At 37.0% G+C, this 24,855-nt stretch overlaps 2 protein-coding genes across 2 annotated transcripts; both read right to left on the bottom strand.

Annotated features, from left to right (window-relative positions):
- Positions 1–198: 198 nt before the first annotated feature.
- Positions 199–12,707, bottom strand: LOC134666059 (endocuticle structural glycoprotein ABD-4-like). The gene is made up of 4 exons (XM_063523172.1): positions 12,546–12,707; positions 7,146–7,273; positions 2,252–2,426; positions 199–706 (listed from the first exon to the last, which is right to left on the bottom strand). Exons 1-4 carry the CDS (start codon positions 12,546–12,548, stop codon positions 608–610), a joined length of 405 nt encoding a protein of 134 aa, XP_063379242.1. The 5' UTR covers positions 12,549–12,707; the 3' UTR covers positions 199–607.
- A 7,663-nt stretch (positions 12,708–20,370) lies between these two features.
- LOC134666051 (uncharacterized) lies at positions 20,371–21,985 on the bottom strand. The gene has a single exon (XM_063523164.1). The coding sequence runs from the start codon at positions 21,860–21,862 to the stop codon at positions 20,396–20,398; it is 1,467 nt and encodes a 488-aa protein (XP_063379234.1). The 5' UTR covers positions 21,863–21,985; the 3' UTR covers positions 20,371–20,395.
- Between the last annotated feature and the right edge of the window lie 2,870 nt (positions 21,986–24,855).

Here is a 24,855-nt window from a genome sequence, read left to right as displayed (position 1 = left end):
TTGCACGCACAGCGACGACTTGTAAGTTTTACTTACGTAAGTAGGGACACGGCTATACTACAGAATGAGAGATGAATATCGTTATCTCATTCTAACAAATAGCTTTGTCCCTACTTACGTAAGTAAAACTTACAAGTGTAACTGAGGCCTTATAGCGAATATAGGAATGTAAATATTGTAAATGATTAAACAATTCAATTGTTTTGCAATGCATCTTTGGCACTGACTTTGCTTTAATTTAATAAATAAAAAAACATTTACATTGTATAAAAACTCTCGAGCTATCTTCGCTTATCACAGATCAGTCGCATTTTTTTGTTTTATTTATTGCTGCTTGAATATACATTATTTCTACGACCGTTTTGTCAAGCCTTCGTCTACAATTAGGAACTAAAATATCTCTATTGGCCTCTACAAACGTCACCGATAATCGCAAGCGTTTGCGGTACATTGCGGCATTTGGTTGATCGATTCAATTCGTTGCTCCTTCATAGCCAGCAATGATCTAAAATCGGTTCAAAGAAGCCTTATTTTTTGTTTGGCTGTTTACAAAACGGTCTAGCGGGTCGTTGAGGACGAGTTGCAGTCGTTGGAGTGTTCCGAAGTGTTAGTTTCGGCCTGGGGGCGGTGGAGGCAGTGTGGCCAGATAGTCTAGGGCCTTCTGGATCGCCGGCGGTATCGGTGGGGGTGTCGGCAGGTGAGCGCCCTGGAACACATTTGAAGAACATTTAAAACACCAATTTATAAACTATTTGATTCCTAAACGGATTTCATTATAAATATTATTTAAATATTAAATATTATAGGGACATTCCTACACAAATCGACTAAGTCCCACGGTAAGCTCAAGAAGTCTTGTGTTGTGATACAAATTTATACTTAAATACCTATGTTTTCTATAAAACATCCATGACTCAGGAACAAATATCTGTGCTCATCATACAAATAAATGTCCTAACCGGGATTCGGGATTCGGGATTCGGGATTCGGGACCATCGGCTTCGCAGGCAGGGTCACTACCCGCTAGACCAAAACGGTCGTCGATTGGTAAACAAACACATATATTCCAGTTTATAAGAAATGTCCTAGATATCCTATGTTTTTATTATTACCACAAGTGGATAGAACTATTACCAATTATATAAGCGTATAATTATCTTTTTATACAGATACGCCATGTCATTGACAATGTATACAATAAAACGCTAACCCAACAGATCAGATGGTGTCACAATTTTAAATGTATTATTTTACATATTTGCTCCCGGCTGGTTTCGGCCACGCCGACTGTTTGAACTCCGTTATTGAATAATATAAGATATATATTTATATTAAAGACGCCTTTGACAGAGGATTAAAGTTCAATGATTACATTATAATATGACATAATCAATAACATATAAGGTTATATGACATCCGCGGCGGCAATCGAATTAGGCAGGTAACTATACGAGTATATCTCATTAGCTGCAAACTTCTTGTACAATGTTCAGCCATGTGTAATGTGGGACATTATGTTTGTAGAACTTGGCTCAATGCACATACGAGTAGAATATTACATGGTGACGCCATATCTGACGTTACGTATCAACAAGCGAATCAAAAAATATACTATACGGGCACATTTTTAACACAGCTGTCATACGATTGATAGTTGCAACATTTGATATGCGTATGCGCAGCCGTTTGTGGAAGTAGCGTGATAGTAATTTGACAAGTTTGTATAATATTTTTATAAGCTTCAGGCCTATTTAATTTACCTACGTATGTAAAAATACCAATAATAATCTTTAATAGAAAAAAACCGACTTCTCAAAACAGTTTGAAATGCCTTATAAATTATTGGCTTGTCTTTAACTGATCACCAGATACAGTAATCCACTTTTCTGGTAGCATTTGGTTTCTGTAAGGGTCGCAGTTCTAACCTAACCTAACCTAAACCACAAAATCGAAATCGCCAAACGTGTACTATGCGTCGTTGAAAAGTTCTGTTCTGATCATCATCATCAAATGAGACAGTTTTTATGAAAATGCTTGATTTTCTGATGAAAATCTCATCATTAGAACTCGAGCTTGACATACACGTGGCCTAACTTGCTTCACAAACATAACAAAGAGGACAAATCGCCAAATGTGAACTATGCGTCGGTCGTTGAAGAGTTCAGAGTGTCAGATATTTTTGTGGCGTTCGATGTGTAACATATTATAACATAACATAACCTTAATCATAGCTCACGAAAGAATTAGGTACCTCAGGCTTGAATCCGTTCTCGTCATCAGCGATGTAATTGAGGTTGATGACGGTGCCATCTGGCGCCGTGTAGCTGAAGCCACCCTGCGCGATGATGACGTCATTACTGTCCGGCCCTGATGCCTTCTTCAGCGTGCCCGTCTCCTCTGCTTTTATGCCGTTCTCTGTTTCGAAGCTGGAATGGTAAGATGTTTTTTTGATAACTGATGTGTGTAGCATTCTCTTTTTAAATTTCTTAATAGGACGTTGATGATTTGTTCCCTATATAGTTAAATATATTAAAAACGGGTCACTCATATATTTTAAGTCGAAAAAATACGACTTAAAATTCGTGAGTGACCCGTTTTTAATATATTTAATATGTCTGTGTCTCACGGAAGTTTTGTTCCCTAGTTATTCGCGACTATATTTCGAACTTTACAGTAATATGCAATTGCTGGTTTAACAGTAATCGGCTAACAAGTGCGTTGATGTCTTTTGGTTGGCGTGAACCATTACTTGCTATATATCGCGAAGTCTTATGCGATCAATAGCGAATAAGTAAAATAGTACTGAGTATACCTTGCTGTAATTTTCTTTCGATTTTCATCACATGATTTAAACGCTGGTCCTTTGGGCCAATTTATTTTGAGAGATAATCTCGTCATAAGTGACATTTCTTCAACTAAAAACATCACTTTTGACACTGACAGATCCGTATCGTATCGGAATCAGCTGGCGTATTATGGATAGCTTTATCCATCTTTATCCACGTGATAAAATAACTGTCACTTTTTAACACCGTAGGATAGAAAGTGACGGACACCGTTATCACGCTGTCATGTAGACAAGAACGACCATCATATCCGTAAAGATCGCATAGGTAATTAAAACTCAAATTGGCCCGTTATTGTAGTTCTATTTGTTGATATTTTTATTTAAGTTAAGTCTCATAACGTCACGTAAGAGTGCCAATATTATAACTCGAAACCAAAAGTTTAAAGCCACTAGCAATTATACCCTAGCTTGCTAAATACATCCTAATAATCAATTACAGTCATGTCACGGTCACGATCAAATTTTAAAACTTTGGCGACTGAACTTGACCTTAAGCATCAAAATAAATCAATATTATCATCAAATGCTACATTAACATTAACTGAGTATAGATAATTGGGTCAAGGAAGTTGCCACCCACAGTACAATTTGCTTTGACTATGGGCCCGATTCGGATTTTGAAATAGACATCTATTAGACATTACCAAGATACGATAACGATATGTTCAAGATCTAACCTGTCAAATTTGACATTTGCGCGATTCTGGAGATACTCTTGAACGATTTCCACAGGATATGACTTAGAGATCCAATTCACATCTAATAGAGTATCTTACTCTTTCTAACGTAAAAGTAATATTGGTTGCCCGAATTGCGCTGCAAAAGAGAACTAGTTGATCTAAACTATAACGTATCTGGTGGCCTAGTGGTAAGAGCGTGCGACTTGCAATCCGGAGGTCGCGGGTTCAAACCCCGGCTCGTACCAATGAGTTTTTCGGAACTTATGTACGAAATATCATTTGATATTTACCAGTCGCTTTTCGGTGAAGGAAAACATCGTGAGGAAACCTGCATACATCTGCGAAGAAATTCAAAGGTGTATGTGAAGTCCCCAATCCGCATTGGGCTAGCGTGGGGACTATAGCCCAAGCCCTCTCGCGCTCGAGAGGAGGCCTGTGCCACACCCCGGACACTGGCGATCAAATGTATGAAACAAACGCGTCCCTACGCGCACAGCTAAGCTCGTGTAGGTGAACGCGTACTATGCTTGTGTGAGTGAGATAAGACGCGCGAGGGTTCTCGCCATTTTGTTGTCAAGTTCGATGACCTCAGTGACTCAAAACTCATTGCACGAATTAGGAATAAATAAGAATCGTATTATGCTGTAAGGTGAGTATCTAAGCTCGATTTATACAATAGTTTCCTATTTTGAATCAGTATAAACGAATTAACAAAATTTTTGTAAGGAAATCAGGCCACCAAAATATTACGTAAGTTGAAAACATGATTTTTTGTTCATATAGATATTGTGTTGTTTTCAGTGTGAACTGATAGGTTTTTTAAATATTTGAATATTTTACCTGGCCTCCGCTCTGCGCACCGCGTCGTCGCATCCTTGCCAGCCGGTAACTGTGAGGTAACCGAGAGCGGTTGGGCGGCACTTTCAACGGGAGGCAGGGAGTGTCCATACTGTACGTTAGTACTCTTTATTATACTGTGCCTGTGCCCAGCAGTGGGACGTATATAGGCTGAGATGATGATGATGATGATGATAACGTATCTAGAATGGATCTAGTACGTGTTGTTTCTTGTGAATATCTTGAAGTTCGAATACGGCAGTATATTTCTCCGAATATGAATAATTCAGATGTGTGTTCAGATTGGTTGAGATCTGCAAACGCGCGGTTTCTCAATTATCCTTCTCACTTATGCGTGCGTCATTGCGAGAATGCTGGAGTCTTTTCAATATCCGACACGACACGACCCACTGGCTGGTTTTACAGTACCGATTATTATGAATACCTTTTTTAAGATGGGAAATGCTTTACGCATATAGTTAGACCGTAAAAAATCTGCAGCGATTTTGGTAGCCCACGCAGTGCAAGTGTCATTTTAAACGTCAAACTTCTATGAAATTATAACGTATACCGTATACATAACACTTACACTGCGTGGGCTATCAAATCCGCTGCAGACTTTGTTTGGTGCGACTATACCACTAAAGAGACAGACACTGTCATTTAGACATGTGTAAGTAATGCTAGTAATATCACAAATGAGATATCTCTCGAACACGTAATATGCCATTACGTATCTCTCCGCGAAATCAACCAGTACTTCAAACATCACGCATCACGCGAGCCGCACCTAGCGCGCGAGCGCCAACGACCGGACGAAGCGCGCGAAATGGATTCAATTCCAAATACATTGACTCGCCGATATGAACGGTCAGTTCAAGTCTACGCACGGAGCGCGTAATGTGTAATGTCATTTGTGATAGTGTCATGTTTGTTCGCCATGCCATGCCATCATTGCTTTGTTATCTCGCTCGCACTCGCACTCAGTGCTCGCTCGCTCTCGCTCTGCGATGCTTTCGGCTATCTTCGGAACCATTCGGATAGGTCCGCTCGGCCGATAGCCGCGGTTTAAGTTGTCACTCACTAATATTTTTACGAATATGATTTTCTGCAATAGATTTAAAACTCTAATGCGTCCGCGTAGAGCTTAAAATGTTTTCTTATAATACAAGAAGGACGCGGTCAAATGGAGTAATTTATTTGCGATTTTGAATTTGACGAAAAGAAAACCGTTTATTATTATTGTTGTGAAATGTTTGATAGTTTGCTTGACTTTCGCGGTTCGCGGCAAACTAAGTACTTGTTTATCCTTTAATTTAATTGTGAATTAGTGCATATCGCAGGGCTCGGAACCGGTATTTTTAAAAAACCCCGAAATAGACCAATATTTTGAATTATTTTATGCTCTTTACGTAAGACTGGATCATGTATTTAGGTAACGAATTTGTGTTATCCGATTGTCCAATTAAAAAAGAAATAATAAACCAAAGAACGAAAAAGAACGTAATAATACCGGTATTTTTGTATGGAGCAAATACCGGTTTCCGAGCCCTGGCATATCGAGACTGACTGTAGAAATTCGAGTTGTTTATAAAGACTGATTGAACTAAATTGCAAATACGAGTATAGTTAAATTAAATTGTGAAAAGTGTAAATAATAGTTTCGTTATGACAATATTCTGATAATGTATTAGTGCTGGTGAGTACCTAATCGCTTTTTTACGGACTATTGGTGACTTTAACTTGATTGACCTATTTAAAAAAAATGGTTACAAACGAACTACTTTACGGAGAGAACCAAAGCGAGCAAAATGTACGCATTGTTATAGAATACTCGCCATATCGGGAAGCTCCATAGGCAATTATCTACCTCCGAAACTTACATTACGTTACGTTACATACATACATATTACATAATTACATTATTTTATAATTTAATAAGAACTAACAAAAAATCTTTCACATAAAGGTGACAAAACGCAACGCGTAATAAATAGATCGATCGCCGATACGGATCCGAGACGCCCTAGAATCACTAGAGTGCTGTATGCGCTGTAAGAGATAGCTGTAATGTGGCCATCTCGCGCGCGCCCGTGCGCTGTTTCACGGTCGGGTCATGTTTCGAGTGATGAGTGATGTGATATCTCAGTGTACCATTACGTGTTCGGAAAAGTGATGTGATATAGCATCACTTTTCGAAGCACTGTTTCGCGCATGTCTACTGTCATTATCAGGCTGTCACGCTGTCATAAATACAACCATCGTATCTGAAAAAATCGCAAATACGGTTATGATGGTCGTTCTTGTCTACGTGACAGCGTGATAAAACGGTACCTTTCCGTCACTTTCTATCGCGAGCTGTTATAGACGGATATTTTGTCACGTTGATAAAACCATCCATAATAGGCCTGCAGTTTTAAGTATGGATTATGCTACTAACTTTTTAAAATATCCGTCTGAAGTTGACGAGGCTCGGTGTAGATTCGGATTCATTTTCCTCGTGTCGGTCTGTCGGTTAATGTGAAAGGGCTCGAAGACACTTGACATTTCGTTGGCTAACGGAAATACCTGTAGGTAAGTATTTGCAATTCCAGCTATATGCTCGGTGTTATGTGCATCCTTCCAGTTCCACAATTTGAATGTATTTTATTATAAAACTTATTTTGTTGGCGGCTCTTCTAAGTATGTAGGTAGTTGGTTGTGGGCCGATGATTAACTGATCTATATTGTTCTGAATATTTTATTTGCTAAAATAACATATAATATTCATAAAAAGCTACCTGTAACGGTAGGAGCCATCGACCTGCTGATCGAAGTCCTGTTTGATGATCGCGGCGGCCTGGTCCGAAGCCTTCTGCTGCGGCGCGCCGGCTCCCAGCGCCACGAAGCACATCAATAATATTACTCTCTGAAATTATACATCGTTAAATTAATACCTATATGAAACATGTATGTCCTAAAAGCGTTTTAAAAATTAACAGGTTTCATAAGTCTCAGTATTCAATTTACTAACATACAAACTGGACAGGGACACCTGGTTAAATTATAAAAAGCTTGCTATTGTGTTACGGTTTAATGAATTCTACATCCCTACGGAACGATAACGTAACTATAATTATATTTTTTTTAAATATTTAAAATTTTTCAATATATCATATTATAATATTAAATATAACTTTTTGGTTAGATACATAGTCCTATAGTTACTACCCTAAGGTAGCAAACCACATGTTGATCGAATGCTGTATAGAAACGCCTGACGAAAACGTTACGGCAAATAATTTTAGTGAACAAAGTGTTCAATGATAATAAATAGGCTCTAAACTAGTCAATTTTAGCACTTAAACTGATCTGAAGATACCTATTTTGTCTTAAAATTGTCCTTGAATGACTAGGTCAAGCTAGCCAAAGCCTAATCGAACAGGTAGCTTGTTTGTAGGCCAGCTGTACGAACATAATACTTAAACAAACACGTAATGTCCACTTGCTAATTGTACCCACAAAACAAATACAGTTTGTTTTAGTACAGAACAGAACAATAACGCCATAACTACATACAAATTCTATACAATTTTAGCGTTTTTGCATGACGACAATAAAAGTTGTGGCATGCGGCCTTCGCGTGACGAACGCGCGAATGTTTCGTCCAATAAGGGCTATTATTATCGCTATTCGATTGTTTTACCGTAGGCAAATAAATATGTCGTGTTCACATAGCGTTGCAGGCCGTATACGAATTTCCGGCAAAAAGCAATTGTGTTCAATACTTCTTACGGCGCGATTCGGGATATGAATTAGAGATTCACTAGATATGAAATAGTGAAGATATGTGACGTTCCACGGCAAAATGTGCCTTATGGCGTCGCAATAATATTATTTCCCGAATTGCGCCGTTATGCGTTAGATTTATTAGGCTTATTTTTCGCGGCGCACAGACTTTTCGTTTCAGGTTTGTATTATTCATAAAAGATAATATTTCTCCAGGGGTTACCATGTAGGTATAAGTAGGCTCATAAATACCCCTGGAGTTAAAGGAGTGCATAGACTACGCTGGCTGCTTATCACCAGGCGGGCCGTTTGCTTATTTGCCACAGACGTGATATTAAAATAATTACGTTTTGATAAAAAAAAATTAAACTAAAATCAAATCAATTTCTTTCAAAATATGAATTTAATATGATTTTACCTACATACTAAAATTATAATATTTCTTAGTTTTAGTCTAATAAGGCGATTGTGTTCTCATATATTTTTATTAATTATCCGTCAATTCAAATTGATTAAAATTATTACTTCGATCATATTACCTAGTTACCTACTACCCTACGGTAATAATAATCGTCAGGTGACAAGGAAAGGTCACTAACTAACATCACCATTGAAATTATTGGACAATAAACCGTGTGACAAGTGTAATAAAGTTCATTGTTACTTTAATTTTTTGATAGTACTTAGTGACTTTTGCTTGTCACCCGACGATATTACAAAGTAATATGTGTAGAGCTGGATCCTCACATATCAAACGACAGTTAACCTTTTAGTATACCTAAGCTAGATAGAATTACGAAGGTTACAACGCTTCATGGCCTAATGGCATTAGATATAGAATTACATAACATAATGTCACAGTGGCCTTCCAATACTACGCTATATAGGTCAGTAATATCAGTACTAACAAGAGCCTAGTAGTAATTTACTTATCCTATTTTCACATACATAGCTTGGGTACGGTGGCAGTTGCTATCTCAATTATACAATTACACGTTTTAAGTTTCTAAAATGTATGGAGATAACAACTGTCAGACGAGTGTGTACTGTCTCTTCCGAAAATCGTTTTTTCCATATTGATATTTTTGCCATTCGCAATTTTTACTATTTTACTTTTTCTCGATAGCATCCTTTTCCGGAAGCATTTCTAACCATTCGCATATTTTCCCATTAATTTTATTTTCCAGTAGCTTATTTTCCTAATATGTTTTCTAACCATTCGCATAATTGGGATATATATGTATATTCTTATTATAATATACGAGAGACTAACTAAAAAATAACTTCTTTTTGTAAATCAATATCGTACAATATAATTAGTCGGTTTTGGCGCTCGCCGGCCGCTGCCGCGGCGCGCTCGCTTCGCTCGCTCGGCTTCGCGCACTGTTTTGCTCGCAGTTCACCTAACACACTCCTCCTCGCTTCGCTCGTCGTCGCACCTATCTATTCCGTGATTGTAAACAAATAAAATAAAGTGAGAAATTATGCGAATGGTTAGAAAACCTATTAGAAAATTAAGCTATTGGAAAATTAAAATAATGGGAAAATATGCGAATGGTTAAATATGATTTCGGAAAAGGATGCGATCGAGAAAAAGTAAAATGGTAAAAATTGCGAATGGCAAAAATATCAATATGGAAAAAACGATTTTCGGAAGAGACAGTACACACTCCCTGATTTTTGTTTGCGATATCAGGGTTGCCCCTCATAACAAAATTTTCTCACAATAATGAGTAGTCACCTACATAGTTAATATATTTTGAATCCTAATCTTTTTACCTATATGTAGTTGTGAACAGAAATGTAAGCAAATATGTGTCCTTTATTACTGAAAAAAGATATTTGTATTTGTATCAGCTTAACAAATGCACCCCGTATACAATTAACAATACTAACATGCCAGCACGATTTGCTAAGATTTCGCTTGCCAGACTAATACAACTAGCCGTGGTCAAACAATCGGTTAAACTAAATACATCTGTGCACATGCAGATGTATGATAACGAGGTGTTTTGCAAGCGTGGTGGGAAACGCAGAAGAATTCGAATAAGCACTGAAAACAATGCGTAAAGACAAAGACGTGAAATTACAGCACTTTTTATATTTACACGCTGTAAGACCTTCGGCGCGATTCTGGAAATGAATTAGAGATTAATTAGATACGATATAGTAAAGATATGTGACGTCCCACGTATAAAGGTACTATATGGCGGTTGGCGCTTACGCTATTATTAACGTCGCTCCAATATTATTGCGGCGCTATGCGACGTAGGCGCCAGCCGCCATAAGGTACCTTTTTTCGTAAACGTCACATAACTTTACTATTTCATATCTAGTGCATCTCTTATTCATTTCCCGATTCGAGCCGTTTGTCGTTTTATTCCGTTAATGAACCAGCCGGCGTATTCTGAATAGTTTTATCCACGTGATAAAATAACTGTCACTTTTTAACAACGCGGGATAGAAAGTGACTGACACCGTTTTATCACGTTGTCACGTATGTAGATAAGAACGACCATCGTATTATCACTACAGGGTCCGAAATTGGCAGAAAGTCGAAGCGAGAATATGATAAACTATGCAGATTCATTAAGTAACGAACTACCCGTATATCTATCTAGTATTTACTTATGGGATAATTATTAGAGTAGCATTCAATCCTCACATTTATAACACCGAATCTACTTATCAAAAATATTACTAAAACCACCTTACAAAAAACGACAGTCGCACGACTCGCACGGAAGGGACAATAAGGGAAATGAGACTTTTACTATACGCATTCCATCATTTATTTTTAGTACCAAAACTAAACCAATCAGCGAGATGATTAAAATACTCGTAACATGGTTAACTTCATCATGAGGCTATTTACTCCATTCTATTTATATACACACCATATTAGGTAAAATACATAAAAAAAGTTGCAAACATAGGTACCTACGCAACAATCCATCACTCAAATATGTAGGCACAGTCATGTGTTTAGTCCTCAGAATGAAAACACTAGCAATAAAATTTAATTTGATGACACGCTTGTCGCGGCCGCGCAAATGTCTTCGGAAAGGTATTGTGCCGTAGGACAAAGTGACGTATAGGTCTTAGAGTCTCGTGTGAAAAGCAGTAGGGTGATATGGATGTATGACATTTTGGTTCGGCAGGGTATTGTATAGGCAGGGCTGGTTGCGTAACGACGGACGCCCTATGAACCGGCTATGGGCACATCCTCGCCACTAGATGTTTCAATATTGATTCCTCAAATGTCAACTTAAAGTTCCGCTGAGCATTTAACTAGCCGCAGTTAAGTTTTTATGGCTTAATAAATGTGTCAAGTGGGACAAAAGCTGTACGATTTATTTAACTTAGTTACCTATAATACCTATCTTTATTATTTCTTTTGATTTCGGTCTTCGGTCTCCAAGACAAGCCAAAAAAAAATGTGATGGTGATGTCACATTATTTGCGGCTTTTTTCACGTTTTTTTCATTACATTATGGAAAAATACACAATATGTTTTAATTTACAAATTTAGGTACTCTTCAACTGTTTTTATGGCGCTAACATTATCTTTATTTATTCTTCGTGCCAAGGGTCATGATCCTTCTAAGTAACCGTGTCATCATAACCAGTCACCTATCTTTATTGAAAAGGTCTTCAGGCCGTGAAGTTACTAAAGGTAAAGAGACTTAATTTTTTCTTTTTTTTGTATTGTGGACTCAAAATACCCGAAGGAAATGTACCTAGGGAAGTTATATGCACACATACATATTTACACACACTCACATATAATAATAATGAAGCAGTGTTTTTTTAGTTTTTTTAACTAAAATTTTAGTTAACTAAAATTGCAACTCACGTTCGGAGCTATATTTTCCGGATATTACCCGAGTTGTAACTACGTAAAACTACTCTGCCTAAAACTGTTATAGGTAAAATTGTATTTAAAATGTTATCATCAACTTTAAATTTTTATCAGATAATTTAAAGTTTTTTACCGCTTTGTTACCTCAAGGAACACTATAGGTACGGCTGTAACACTTGCACACCGCTAACCCGAGTTTAAGCGATTTAACCGATAAGTCAGTGTCAGATTGTACCTACTGGTAAACATGGTAACTCCAGGTTTAATCCGTTAACCCCGGGTTAGTGGAATGGTGCAAGTGGGCCTAGGAGATAACTAAAAAAAGGTGAGTTAAATAGGCCCCAGCAATTATACATTATCACTAACACGTTCAATTTTTTTTTACAAATCTAATACATCCTCGTTCCATCTTCACACTGTTATGGTAACATTCCATTTTTGACCGCAGCTGCACTACTGGTACCAAACGCGTCGGTGTTATCGTCAATTTCCATAGTAAAATGAACGGTACTGCAGCTGTCGTTGGAAATGGACTGTCACCTTTACTCACCATGATTGCAGTTGTTTCAGGAGTCTCAGGGTCCCATATGGTGGCGTCGGCGTCGTCGGCGCCGGATTGTATTTGCGCGTAATCACGCCTCCCTTTTATAGAGACGCGGGTTTGTCTAGCCGCTGCAGGGGAGCTGCACCGAGTGCATTGCACTGGGACGGACTCGGGGAGTTGATTTTGTTACAATTACGATAATAGTAGACTCGCTATTTATTTCCGACACTACAAATGCACAAAATATGTAGCCGTAAAGGTTGATCAATGATCACCCATAGAAGTTTTCGATTTACACCTATTTTAGTGGCAAAATCGTATGATTTGTAAAATTATGTTTTATTCTTTTTTACAAGCATATATATTTCACCCACTTTGCGGTTTTCGATGAAGCTGAATATTAGCATAAGTACATAATGTAAGTCGGGTGACAATGCAATACTATAGTTGAGTACCTTCGAGCTGAACTGATAATGGAGACAGGAGGTTGTGTTTGGGGTTGTTAGGATTGTCTCGATGAGTATAAGTAGCCTGTGGAAAGAAATACTTTCAAAAATTCAAATTCGCCAACAACTAATTTTCAAATAGCTCCAAAAAATTGGAATCATGCACGAAAAACATATTTTTTTTTATAAAAACTAAAGCGTTTATTTCATAATATATTTTTTTTCCCTTTAACTTATACAAAAACGATACCAAACTTGACCTGACACAGACATGTTAAAATAGAGCGGTATAAAAAATAACTGGACCGAGGAAACCGAATTTTCCCCTCTCCCTTTTTAGGGGTAGCTTAGATTTAGGATCTCATGACTAGATAATTTTATCGACTTAGTACGAGCCACAAAACAATCGTCCCAAGCGGCGACGCCGGAGACAAACTGCCGTAGGAGCATTCCACGGGCTGTCCCGTACAAACGCATTTTATTTCTTGTGTTGCGACTTTTTTCTCGGCATTTAAAGCAGACGATTATTTTTCTGTGCATATTTTTGACCATTTGTCATAGAAAAGGAAACTCTTATACCTTTAAATCTTCAGAAACTCCGCGTTTGTACGGGACAACAGTAGACAATTTCATGGAATGCTCCCGTATTCGAACTTCAAGATATTCACAAGAGACGACACACGTACTAGATCCATTCTAGATACGATATAGTTTAGATATCAACCAGTTCTCTTTTGGATCGCAATTCGGGCAACCAATGTCACTTTTACGTTAGATAGCGTAAGATATGTATTAGATGTGAATTGGATCTCTAAGTCATCCTGAGGAAATCGTTCAAGAGTATCTCCAGAACCGCGCAAATGTCAAATTTGACAGATTAGATCTTAAACATATCGTTATCGTATCTTGGTGATGTCTAAAAGATATCTAATAGATGTCTATTTCAAAATCCGAATCGTTTCATTCATTTCAGGTGCAGTTACATTCTAGTAAAATTAGCCAGAAGTTACGTCCAGTGATGCCCTGGGCGTACCACTAACTTGTTCTCTATATTTTACCTATTCTATATTTTAAAAACTGTTTAATAGTTTAACACCTCGTGTAATGTGTTATTAAAATTAAAATAAATTAAGAAATTTTAAACATCATTTTTATTCCTGAGTCCGTTCGTTTAGTAACACAAAAAATCATATTCGTAACTTATAATCCAAAACACAACTGGCCAATTTTGCCACTCGTGCGAAAACAAAAGAATGACGTTTGTAAATCATAAAGAATGTCCGCAACAAGCGCGATGCATTCTGCAAATAGTCTGCCGAGTGCGGCCCGCGGTCCAACATTATCTCGAGATACAATGGAATAACTAACGAGGATCGTCAAACACAGTATGGTCACAGTGTAACGGGTCACCTCATTATAATTCTTACCTATTGATTGGGACAAAACAGTTTAAGATCATCTTTGTTGGTATGGCGGCAAAATGCCTATGGGCCCGATTCGGATTTTAAAATAGACATAGATTAGATATCTTTTAGACATCACCAAGATACGATAACGATATGTTTAAGATCTAACCTGTCAAATTTTACATTTGCGCGATTCTGGAGATACTCTTGAACGATTTCCACAGGATATGACTTAGAGATCCAATTCACATCTAATAGATATCTTACTCTGTCTAACGTAAAAGTGACATTGGTGGTCCGAATTGCGCTGCAAAAGAGAACTAGTTGATATCTAAACTATAACGTATCTAGAATGGATTTAGTACGTGTCGTCTCTTGTGAATATCTTGAAGTTCGAATATGGCAGCACCTATGTATTGCTATTTTGCGGGGATCACTTCGTTTAGGTGGGTCCACACGCCGCATGTTATAAAACGTATTTGAAATAGATTTTATTTACAATACATTATAGTTTTGGCAGAAAGGTAACATTTGTAGTGAAAGATGCTATAAATACGTGTTAAATAATTTGAGAGATTAATGATTAAGATTAGATAAGTAAATAAATAAAGGATATCCACTAAAATAAAGATCAAGTAAATAAAAATGTTTTTTTTTATTTAAATTTAAAATTTGAACATAGTATTTAAAGATAAAGATAAAAGATAAAAGATTTTTATTCGTGACGATCACAAAACATCACTATTTATTCTATTCTATTTATGTTAAACACATTTAATTGACATATGAACAGGTTTCGCCTTCATTTTACCTTAAGTTTAATCCAATTAAATTTTAAATGCCTGTTTTAGGTTCACGAGGTATCAAGTTAAAACAATAAAACGATTTAGGCATTGTTTTCGAGCACAAAAGGCTATTTCACGAGGCGCCGCCATTGCCCACGGGTTAATCTTTTTAATGATTAGAATAGAACTTTTGTATGGAACAGTCTCATACAATAGTTTAGTAACTTTGTTTCGGGGTACATACCTACGGCCAAATTCGAACTTTAAGATACGTCAGTTAATAGATCTAGAAAAGATATGGATTAGATATATGTCAGTGTCAAACAAGTGTCAAAAGCGACGTTTCTTCAAACAAGAACGTCACTTTTGACACTTGTTTGACACTGACATATCTAATCTATATCGTTTCCATATCTATTATTTGATGTATCTTAAAGTTGGAATATAGTTGCTATAGTCACATATCGTATAGCTTGTTCAGCGCGAATATTATGATAGTATTTGTCTACGTGACAGCGAGATAAAACGGTGTCAGTCACTTTCTATTTCGCGGTGTTAAAAAGTGACAAATATTTTATCACGTGGATAAAGCCATCCATAATAGCTTGCAGGAGGTCGGTATCGATTTAAAAAATTGTCAAAGTTTTGATTTTGTTATGATATATGATTTTGATACGACGTGCAATGCTTATGATGCGGACTAATAAATGCGAGCGAGATTCCCCATTGGGTGTCATCACACGATTCCCCAGTTTCGCTCGCACCAATCAGCCTGACCGATCGTCAAGGTACTGTTGTAAAAAGATCAAAATCTTAACAAACTTAAATCAGAATCGGCCTCCGTATTTTGAGCCTTGTTTATTATCAAACGTTTGTTAAAGTGGGTTTATTTATTTAATCGTATGGCTTATGCAAAAATAAGCAGTTATATAAATGTCACGGAATAGAAATTACATTACAATTAAAAATTAAATTAAATGTCAATGTTCAGTGCGTTTAGCCACGCAATTGTGTCGGGTGTTAGGCGCAACAGGTCTTCTGGTGGTCCCGAGAATGAGTGCAGAGGGCATTGCTGAATTATATGCTCCATAGTCTGGACTTCTTCGCCACACTCGCACATTGCAGAGTCTTAATTTCCACCCCCATTTATGCAAAAGGTAATTGCAGCGACCGTGACCCGTTCTCAGTCTATTTAAGCGCCACCACAATCTCCGGGGAAGGTTGAAACCTAATGGTTTATAAGTCGGGTCTATGGTTTCCACGTGAGAGCCAGCAGAAGCAGTGGTCCATTCAGTTTTCCAGGATTCAGTCACATTGAAACCATTTAATTTGAGCAGCAGCATACGCAGGACTTCGGGACTTTAGGCGTTGAGGTGGTGGGTAGAAAAACTCATTGTGGATAGGCAATGCTGGTTTGGCACTGATCTTCTCAGCTTCTCTCCTGAGTGCATGTTTTCTCCTCAAGTGTGGAGGTGCTATGTGGCATAGTGTTGGTAGCCAATGGGAAGGAGTGGACTTAACCGTTAAAGTGGGTGTCATGTTAAAACTTGATATTTAGGTAAATGACCCAGTGCCTTATACAATCCCATTAGTCAGCATCTTCAGTTTTTACGGTTCCGTACCCAAAGGGTAAAAACGGAACCCTATTACTAAGACTCCGCTGTCCGTCTGTCCGTCCCGCCCGTCTGTCTGTCACCAGGCTATATCTCATGAACTGCGATAGCTAGGCAGTTGAAATTTTCACAGATGATGTATTTCTGTTGCCGCTATACAAATACTAAAAACAGAACATAATACATATTTAAGTGGGGCTCCCATACAACAATCGTGATTTTTTTGCCGATTTTTGCGTAATGGTACGAAACCCTTCGTGCGCGTGATCGACTCGCACTTGGCCAGTTTTTATTTATAACAAAGAGGAAAACAACCATGGCGTCGTTTATGTGAAGTATGGTAACGCACAACCACAATCTTACATAAAGAAAAGCAACTGCTAATTTACCACTAACAATGTTAAATTTATCTCACAATTTTGATTCATTTTATATCCATCGTTATAAATTACACTGCACTTGCTTGGTTACAAATTAATTACCATATATGTACTAGTAATTTCTTAATACTTATAATTATAACCGACTAACTAGCAGACATTACTGTAACACATTGTGATGATTTTCTTTACACTTACTTACATGTTAAACGGGCGTGAACAATCAAGCAAAAAACATTTTGAAGCACTAGTATGCAACCACTTAATGTGATCCACACCACTTTTTATGACAACTACATTTACACAATCCAATTCTACCCACCCACTTCTTTTGGCGTGTAATTGAAACGATTACTCTGAAAAATTGGTATCTAACTCGTATAATGAAAAAACATTGCGATGAACCAGTATTACTGGAATCGTACTTACCTACACATTAGTACGTATATTATAGTAGAAGAGCCGGCCGCAAGTTTTCTAACCGACTTGATACCACGATGAAATGCACAATGGGAAACCATAAAAGTGATGCTAAGTCCGAATTCGATAGTCTGCCACGGCGGAACTTGCCGAAAGTACGAAAAAGAAGGCCACTTCCGGTGCCAAAAAAGGGGGTTGATTTAACCCATCTGATACCGAAATAATAGTTATGGCAGCAGTTAGAAATTTACATGTAGACACATAAAAGCGAAGTCTGCCAGTATTTTTTTTGCCGGAAGTGCTTGGCAGACGCTCTCAAAGGTGGCCACCGGGACCCCTAATTTAACCCATCTGATACCACCATGAAACCAATTCCAGTCGGTAGGTATGAACCCTCATATCACGAATATATAAGTCTGCCAAGGCTTTTCCTGCCGAAACACCTTGGCAGACGAGATTATGTAAGCAAGGTCGGCATCGGTTACCCTACACTAACCCATCTGATACCACCATGAAACCAATTCCAGTCGGTAGGTACGAACCCCCATTTTAGGAATATATAAGTCTGCCAAGGTTTTTCCTGCCGAAACACCTTGGCAGACGAGATTATAAGCAATATGACCATCGGTTACCGTACACTAACCCATCTGATACCGCCATGAAACCAATTCCAGTCGGTAGGTATGAACCCTCATTTCAGGAATATATAAGTCTGCCAAGGCTTTTCCTGCCGAAACACCTTGGCAGACGAGATTATGTAAGCAAGGTCGGCATCGGTTACTCTACACTAACCCATCTGATACCACCATGAAACCAATTCCAGTGGGTAGGTATGAACCCCCATTTCAGGAATATATAAGTCTGCCAAGGCTTTTCCTGCCGAAACACCTTGGCAGACGAGATTATGTAAGCAACATCCACATACGGATGCGGATGTTGCTTACATAATCTCGGGACCCGTATACGTAATTACTGTAGACTTATTTATTACTTTATGCTTATAATATATTTGTATATTATTATATTATGTTGTAATAAAATATATTTATAAATCATTAATATACAAAATATACATAAGGCATTCATTACCTGCTTACGGCAGTAGTAGGGATTAGTGGGTGAGTTCTGGCTCACTGCTCCCCCTTTTTTCCCCTTGTTGGAGCGTTGCAACCTTGCCTTGGACCCTACTTAATGTCATCGTAGTTCGAATCTAACCTAATCTATTTTATTATTAATTTTAGAAAATTTCAAGTACATATCTACTTTTGCAAAGCTAAATGTTGAAATCTCTATTTCGCACAATGGAATTTTAATGTGACTTTAATGTATGTGAAATCTACTTAGAAACTGGGTTTAGAAATATAAAAACACACATTTTATGTTCGATAATAAGTTTATACAAATAATATTCTGAACATATGAGATATAGTAACATCATTATTTATTCTGTGTACAGTGGAGAAAACATGAATGAAATCATGCAATTTGACATTTTTCTTTTTAAAATAAAGATAAACTATTGACAATTGTCACGAGAAACATGACAATTGTCACGAAATTCCCGCATAGAACTCATTTGCTGTCAAGAATTACTCACAATTATCGTGTTTCTTGTGACAATTATTGTCATTTAGCTTCGCAAAATAAGTACTTATTATTTGGCGATATAATGGATTTTTATTTTATTAACATGTTGGTGGCAAACAAGCACACGGCCCGTCTGATGGTAAGCGGTTACCGTAGCCTATGGAGGCCTGTGATGTCAGTAACTGTGATGTCGACAAGTGTCGCAACTGTCACCGTGGTGAAATAGGGGCCAGGAGTTAAGTCTAAAGCTAGTAATAATTCGGTCAAATTGTGTTTTTTTAAAAAACTAATTATAGCCAGCCTTTTATGAATGTAGTATGATACCTTAGGGTATGGAGCTTTATACACACTAGCGTCCCTTCCCCTCATCCTGACGCAACCCCCCCTTTTTGCATGAAATATGTTCCGGTGCACAGCTTTTTAAATTTTTTGAGGAAAGTATACATTTCCTCCTCCTCCCCCACCTCAAAAAATGTAAAAAACTGTGAACCGGGACAATAATACGTCGTACGTATAGTACGTTGATTCCTCACTCTGCGGCCCTGACCACCGGCAGCTTGGGCCCTGCCCCGCTGCCGGCGGCACAACCTAGGTTTTTTATAATGTGTTTATAATTTTTTTTTTATTGTTTGTAAGTGTTTTTATATTTGACTTTTATATCCATATTATAATTAACCTAACTTAAGAAGAAAAATAAATAAAGAAAATAATTAATAATATAATAATAGTATGGATTTCTTTAACGCTAAGGGGTCATCCATTAATTACGTCACACGAATTTCTAGATTTTTCGACCCCTCCCCCCCTCCTTGTCACACTTGGTCACATTTGGCAAACCCCTCCCCCCTAGTGTGACGTCACATTTTTTCTACGAAATCGCCAAATCGCATTAAGTAAGTACCTAAGTATTATTAATATTTTATCAAAATATTTTTGACGATATAAATATTAGTAATTTTATAACCCAAAACTGCTTAGGAAAGAAAATTAAACGAATAAAAACGATTATCGTTTTAAAAACATGTTATTGAAATGTACAGCGAATAAAATAATTTAAATAAATTTTCGGTTACTGATGAAGTTAAAGTGACGTCACAAAGTTTGTGTCTCCCCCCTCCCCCATGTCACAATATGTCACATTTTCTTGACCCCCTCCCTCCCCCTAAACGTGTGATGTAATTAATGGATGGCCCCTAATGCACATTACACAATAATTATTTTAAGAGCTTAAATAATCATTTTCATCATCGTCAGAGGTAAAATTATCACTGCCTTCGTCTTCACTATTAATAACTATATCATCAACGTGCAAAGGAGTAGGCTCTCCGTCGAACCACAAGGGTTCGTATTGCCCATTATTTAACGTCCAACCATACTCTGTAGCACTAAGTTTCACACAATGTTTTTGAGTGGCATTAAGCCACATGGATGCAATATATGTTGTTCTCAGAATTTTCTGTTTAATTGTCTTCCAACACGGTGGTATTGTATTCGAATTATAAGTTTTTACTTTATTTAAAAAATGTTTTGTATTGTGGGAGGTTGCAAAACTTTTTTGAAAAAGTAGCAGTCGCGCTGAATTAACACTTTGGCAATGTTTAATACCATACATAGAAACTGTAAACTCTTCAATTGCATTTGTGGTTTGTTTATCAGATAAATTGAATTGTTCATTTAAATTTTCGAATGCATTTTGAAAATGTTTGTCTTTTTTTAACAAATTAAATGGTTTCACTTTTCCCTGGCGATAAAAACTGGCGGTGTAATCACACCCAGTAAAAGCATGAAATGCTGGTAAAGCGCGACACAATGTTTGTCCCAAAATATTAGATAATTTTGTGCAATTGATGCAGTTCATATCATATCTTTGTCCAGGCGCACCTCTTGAAACCAAGTAAATATTTTTCTCTTCTAATTTGTGTATATTTGCTAAAGCAATTATCAAAATATCTGTATCGGACGCATAAATTACAATTTCGCGCTGATTTTGGAGTTGTGCAGCATGAAAGATAACCCTGGTATCCGCTTCCTCGTGATAACACTCGAAATTTAGCTCTTCTTTTTTTTCTACCTTTTGGTCATTTCGAACGAATGAATAGCATTTCTCGTTAAGGGTTAAGTAAATTTTTTTACCACCAATAATAGCACCGAATTCGTCGTTGTTCCAGTTTATGGCGAGATAAGACACAATTGCTTCCTTGAACTTGCGATTTTTTAATTTTTTGGTAAAATCACTGGGCGGTCTTTGTAACGGTCCAGTAATTTCGAACGGTATTTCTTCCTCTTGTCTTTTTTCACGTTCTTTGTCTTTAATTGATGGAGATAGGTATCTATCAAATACAAGATGTATTTCCTGTACTGAAATATTACAAATTTTTTGTAATATTATTTCAGAGAGTTTGTGGAACGTATCTGGAATCGTCTGGTTTACTAAAGAATGTAAAAAATAGAATCCATCAATTATCCAGACGTCGGGACTAGAAGGTGGTGAGGAATTGTCCAGTGATCTTAACTTTTTGGCCAAAGCAGATTTCTCAGTTTTCATCATCTCTCCAGTATTATGGCATAAAGCTGGAGGCAAAGGAGAAAGGGGATAGGAAAAGCATTCCTCTAAGTCAATTTTGTTATTTAAGGCAATTGCCAATAGTTTCCCAAATATGTCCCTTTCAAATTTTAAAGGAACCATTTTTGTTCCGTCTTTGCTAGTCTGATTTTTCTTGACTGATTCAGATGAAAAATTATGAATTTTGTTTCTAGTAATGGGTTTTTCAAATCTGCCTACTTCTTTGCATTCATCTATAAATTTAAGTTTTTGGGTTTCCCCGTTTTTATTCACGTTTAATAGAAATTGTTCGGTTTGATTGGTTGCAGCTCGACCAGTAGAAACATTTAACAAGTTATGTTTTATTTTTTTATCAAAAGGGTTTAAAGTTTTCTGTATGGTTTCTAAAATATTGTTCAGATATTTTCGGTCATTTTCTATTCTTTTTGGCTCTAACTCTTTTGAGACATCGTCTTTTTTTACCAAATTTATTTCAGTTAACAATTCTGTTATAATTTTTGTTCGGACACTGTGACTGATTGCCCAACGCTGTCTGGCAGCAATCGTATTTGTGAGATATTTTATACCAGTCATTGAACTTGCAGCATCGGCATTGATGGTCTGTTCCAGAGTTAGATCAACCGGCAATCTTGCTAACTCATTTGAAGTTCGTTTGACTGAAAAAGAACCTCTTTCAAACTCGTGAATAATTTCAGGCTTTGATCTTTTTAGTTTCAGCAGATTGTCGAGATATCTCAGCAGCCATCTCGCATAGTTCGGATGGTTAAAAACGAAAAAAAGATTGCTTATATCAAAACATGCTTGTATGTATAGGTAGAAATCCCCAGTTCTTACAGCTCTGTTAAGTTGGAGATAAACGTCAAGTAGCTCTATATATTGCATAACAAATTGGGCAGTCTTTCCGTGATTTCCGTCTTGAGTTGATTGTTTGTATTTCTCATATTCGTCTAGATAATGCTTCAATTGTCCCTGTACCTCTAACTCTCCACGCAGTTGTGTTTTGTTATCTTGAATATTCTTGAGCTCCTTATCGATTTCTTCAACTTTTAATTGTGTTTCTTCAAGAAATGCTTCTAAATGTAATACTTGAAACGCTGCTGACAAAATGACATGTAATCTTTTGCATCTGTTATAGTGCTTGCCATCTAGGAAGGCATTCAAAGATCCTGCAGCAATTGCATTAGATTGTACTAATACTTGCTCAATGCCTGAACCATCTATATATTTACCTATTGCTTTGAAGAAAGCCATGTAAATATGGAAGGTGCCTAAATTGATAAATAAATTGTCAAATTTAGGAGTTTCCTCAATCTGTATTTGCATCGCCATTTTGGCGATAGCCAAGTCGTACGTGACAATCGCATGTTCTTGGCCCATTTGTTTGCGAACCTTGTCAGCGTATACCATTGTTTCGTGAACGACTGTATATGATGTAGGAGAAGCATTGATTGGAGGCAAATAGTCTACCGTTTGTATTTCGCTGTCGTCTATTAAATATTTGCAATTAAATGCAGTCCACATCGGTGTGTTTTCAATTCGTGATAAACAAAAGACCCATAACCGATCTCTTATTATCGCATTGCTTTTTGTTTTTTTGCATTCTTCTGCCAATGTATGAATATCATCTAACGAGGATAGTTTTGTCAGTGCTTTTGGCTTTTTATAATAAGGCTGTATATCTCTTGCAAGTTCATGAAATTTTCTCCTTCGTTTTGACAAAGATGTTGAAGTTGATGGCAACTCAATTTCTTCTATTTCTCCCACTTCAGTAGGAACATGTGCATTTTCCTTTGGTCTGAATTGGTAAATTATACCAACAGTATCATGAAGTGTATCCTTCCCGCTCGAAGTCTCAACATATAGATCAAAATTATCAAAGGCCATATTTGTTTTAAGCTGCGGATCACGTATTATACTGCTCGGAACAAGATAGTTTTCTTCTACTGCGGTATATGTGAGTTCGGTTTCTAAGGCTTCGGCAGTACTATAACTTATTGAATGGCCATATCTGTTCATAATTTCCAAAAGCTTTCGACTGTTAGTCAGCGATTTAATTGATAATCCTAACATCAATTGTTTAGAAGGTTTTATTCTTCCTTTAGTCACTGTGTAAATTATGTCCTGGCAGAGTGATTTGATCTTGACTCTATCTTCATTAGATGACTGTCTTCTCACGTCAGGTCCTTTTATGAGACAATTTATAAAGTCATATAAATCTTCAGGTACATCGCATTCTCCTTCAATAATTGCATCGGGTTTTAATTTTTCTGGAAGTGTTCTCTTTTTTAATGCCTTAATCTGCTCCCTGATATGATAAGCTACGTCGCGAGACTTAGTTTTTTGTTCATTTTTATTAATTATGTTTTCACATATCAGCTTTTCGCAATTCAAATCTTTTTTATGGACAAATTTTTTTCCACTTTCATCGCATGTTATGACAATATTATCGCCATAAAAGTTAACCATTTTATCTGACATTTTTTGCAAAGTATAACTTTGAAACTTTTCGTCGCTTAAAGCGCCTTCATTAATTTCAACCAATATTGCCTGATAAACTTTAAATAGATCCTTAAGATAATATATACTCTGGTTTTCAAAAATATGTTTGTCAATAAATATTTTAAGACCTTGAAAAGCATCATCGTGTAATTGCCTGACATTGTGCCAATCAGTATTATCTGCACCAGTTCTCAAGGGATTTTGGTAAGTGCTTCTACAGATTGGATGGTAGTACAAAACGTGTTGTGTTTCTAATTTTTGCAATAACATGACGTCATTTAGAGATGAAGACAATTTTATGAGTGTATCTTTGACAATATCAGTGCATTGTCTTAAATACTGTCTTTTGACACCACTTCGTTTTTCAAATTTAGAACAAAACAAACAGTGCGCCTTTGTGCTCTTATCTATGGACAAATTTGGTAGTTCCAGGTCAGCCTCAATATCTTCGGGATCTTTGGAACCAATCTGGAAAAGAACAGTACACGGTTACAAACACACCTGTAAATAAATAATTTGGTCAAGTGCGAGTAAACTAATTATTTATGAACCATACTTGTTGTTCTCGTCCAATATTCATTAATGCAGAAGGTCCAGCTACTTGTACCTCCACATAT

Source organism: Cydia fagiglandana, chromosome 7 (genome assembly GCF_963556715.1).
Source record: "Cydia fagiglandana chromosome 7, ilCydFagi1.1, whole genome shotgun sequence".
Taxonomy (NCBI): domain Eukaryota; kingdom Metazoa; phylum Arthropoda; class Insecta; order Lepidoptera; family Tortricidae; genus Cydia; species Cydia fagiglandana.
This window is presented reverse-complemented; position numbering and strand designations above follow the sequence as displayed.

Excerpts from the sequence above, each read along its gene's own strand:
- LOC134666059 (XM_063523172.1), bottom strand. Across the intron at positions 2,427-7,145 it reads GATGGCTCCTACCGTTACAG|CTTCGAAACAGAGAACGGCA; the intron begins GTAGCTTTTTAT and ends TTACCATTCCAG. Across the intron at positions 707-2,251 it reads AGAACGGATTCAAGCCTGAG|GGCGCTCACCTGCCGACACC; the intron begins GTACCTAATTCT and ends AATGTGTTCCAG.
- LOC134666051 (XM_063523164.1), bottom strand. The coding sequence starts at position 21,862 with ATGGTTCCTTTAAAATTTGAAAGGGACATATTTGGGAAACTATTGGCA.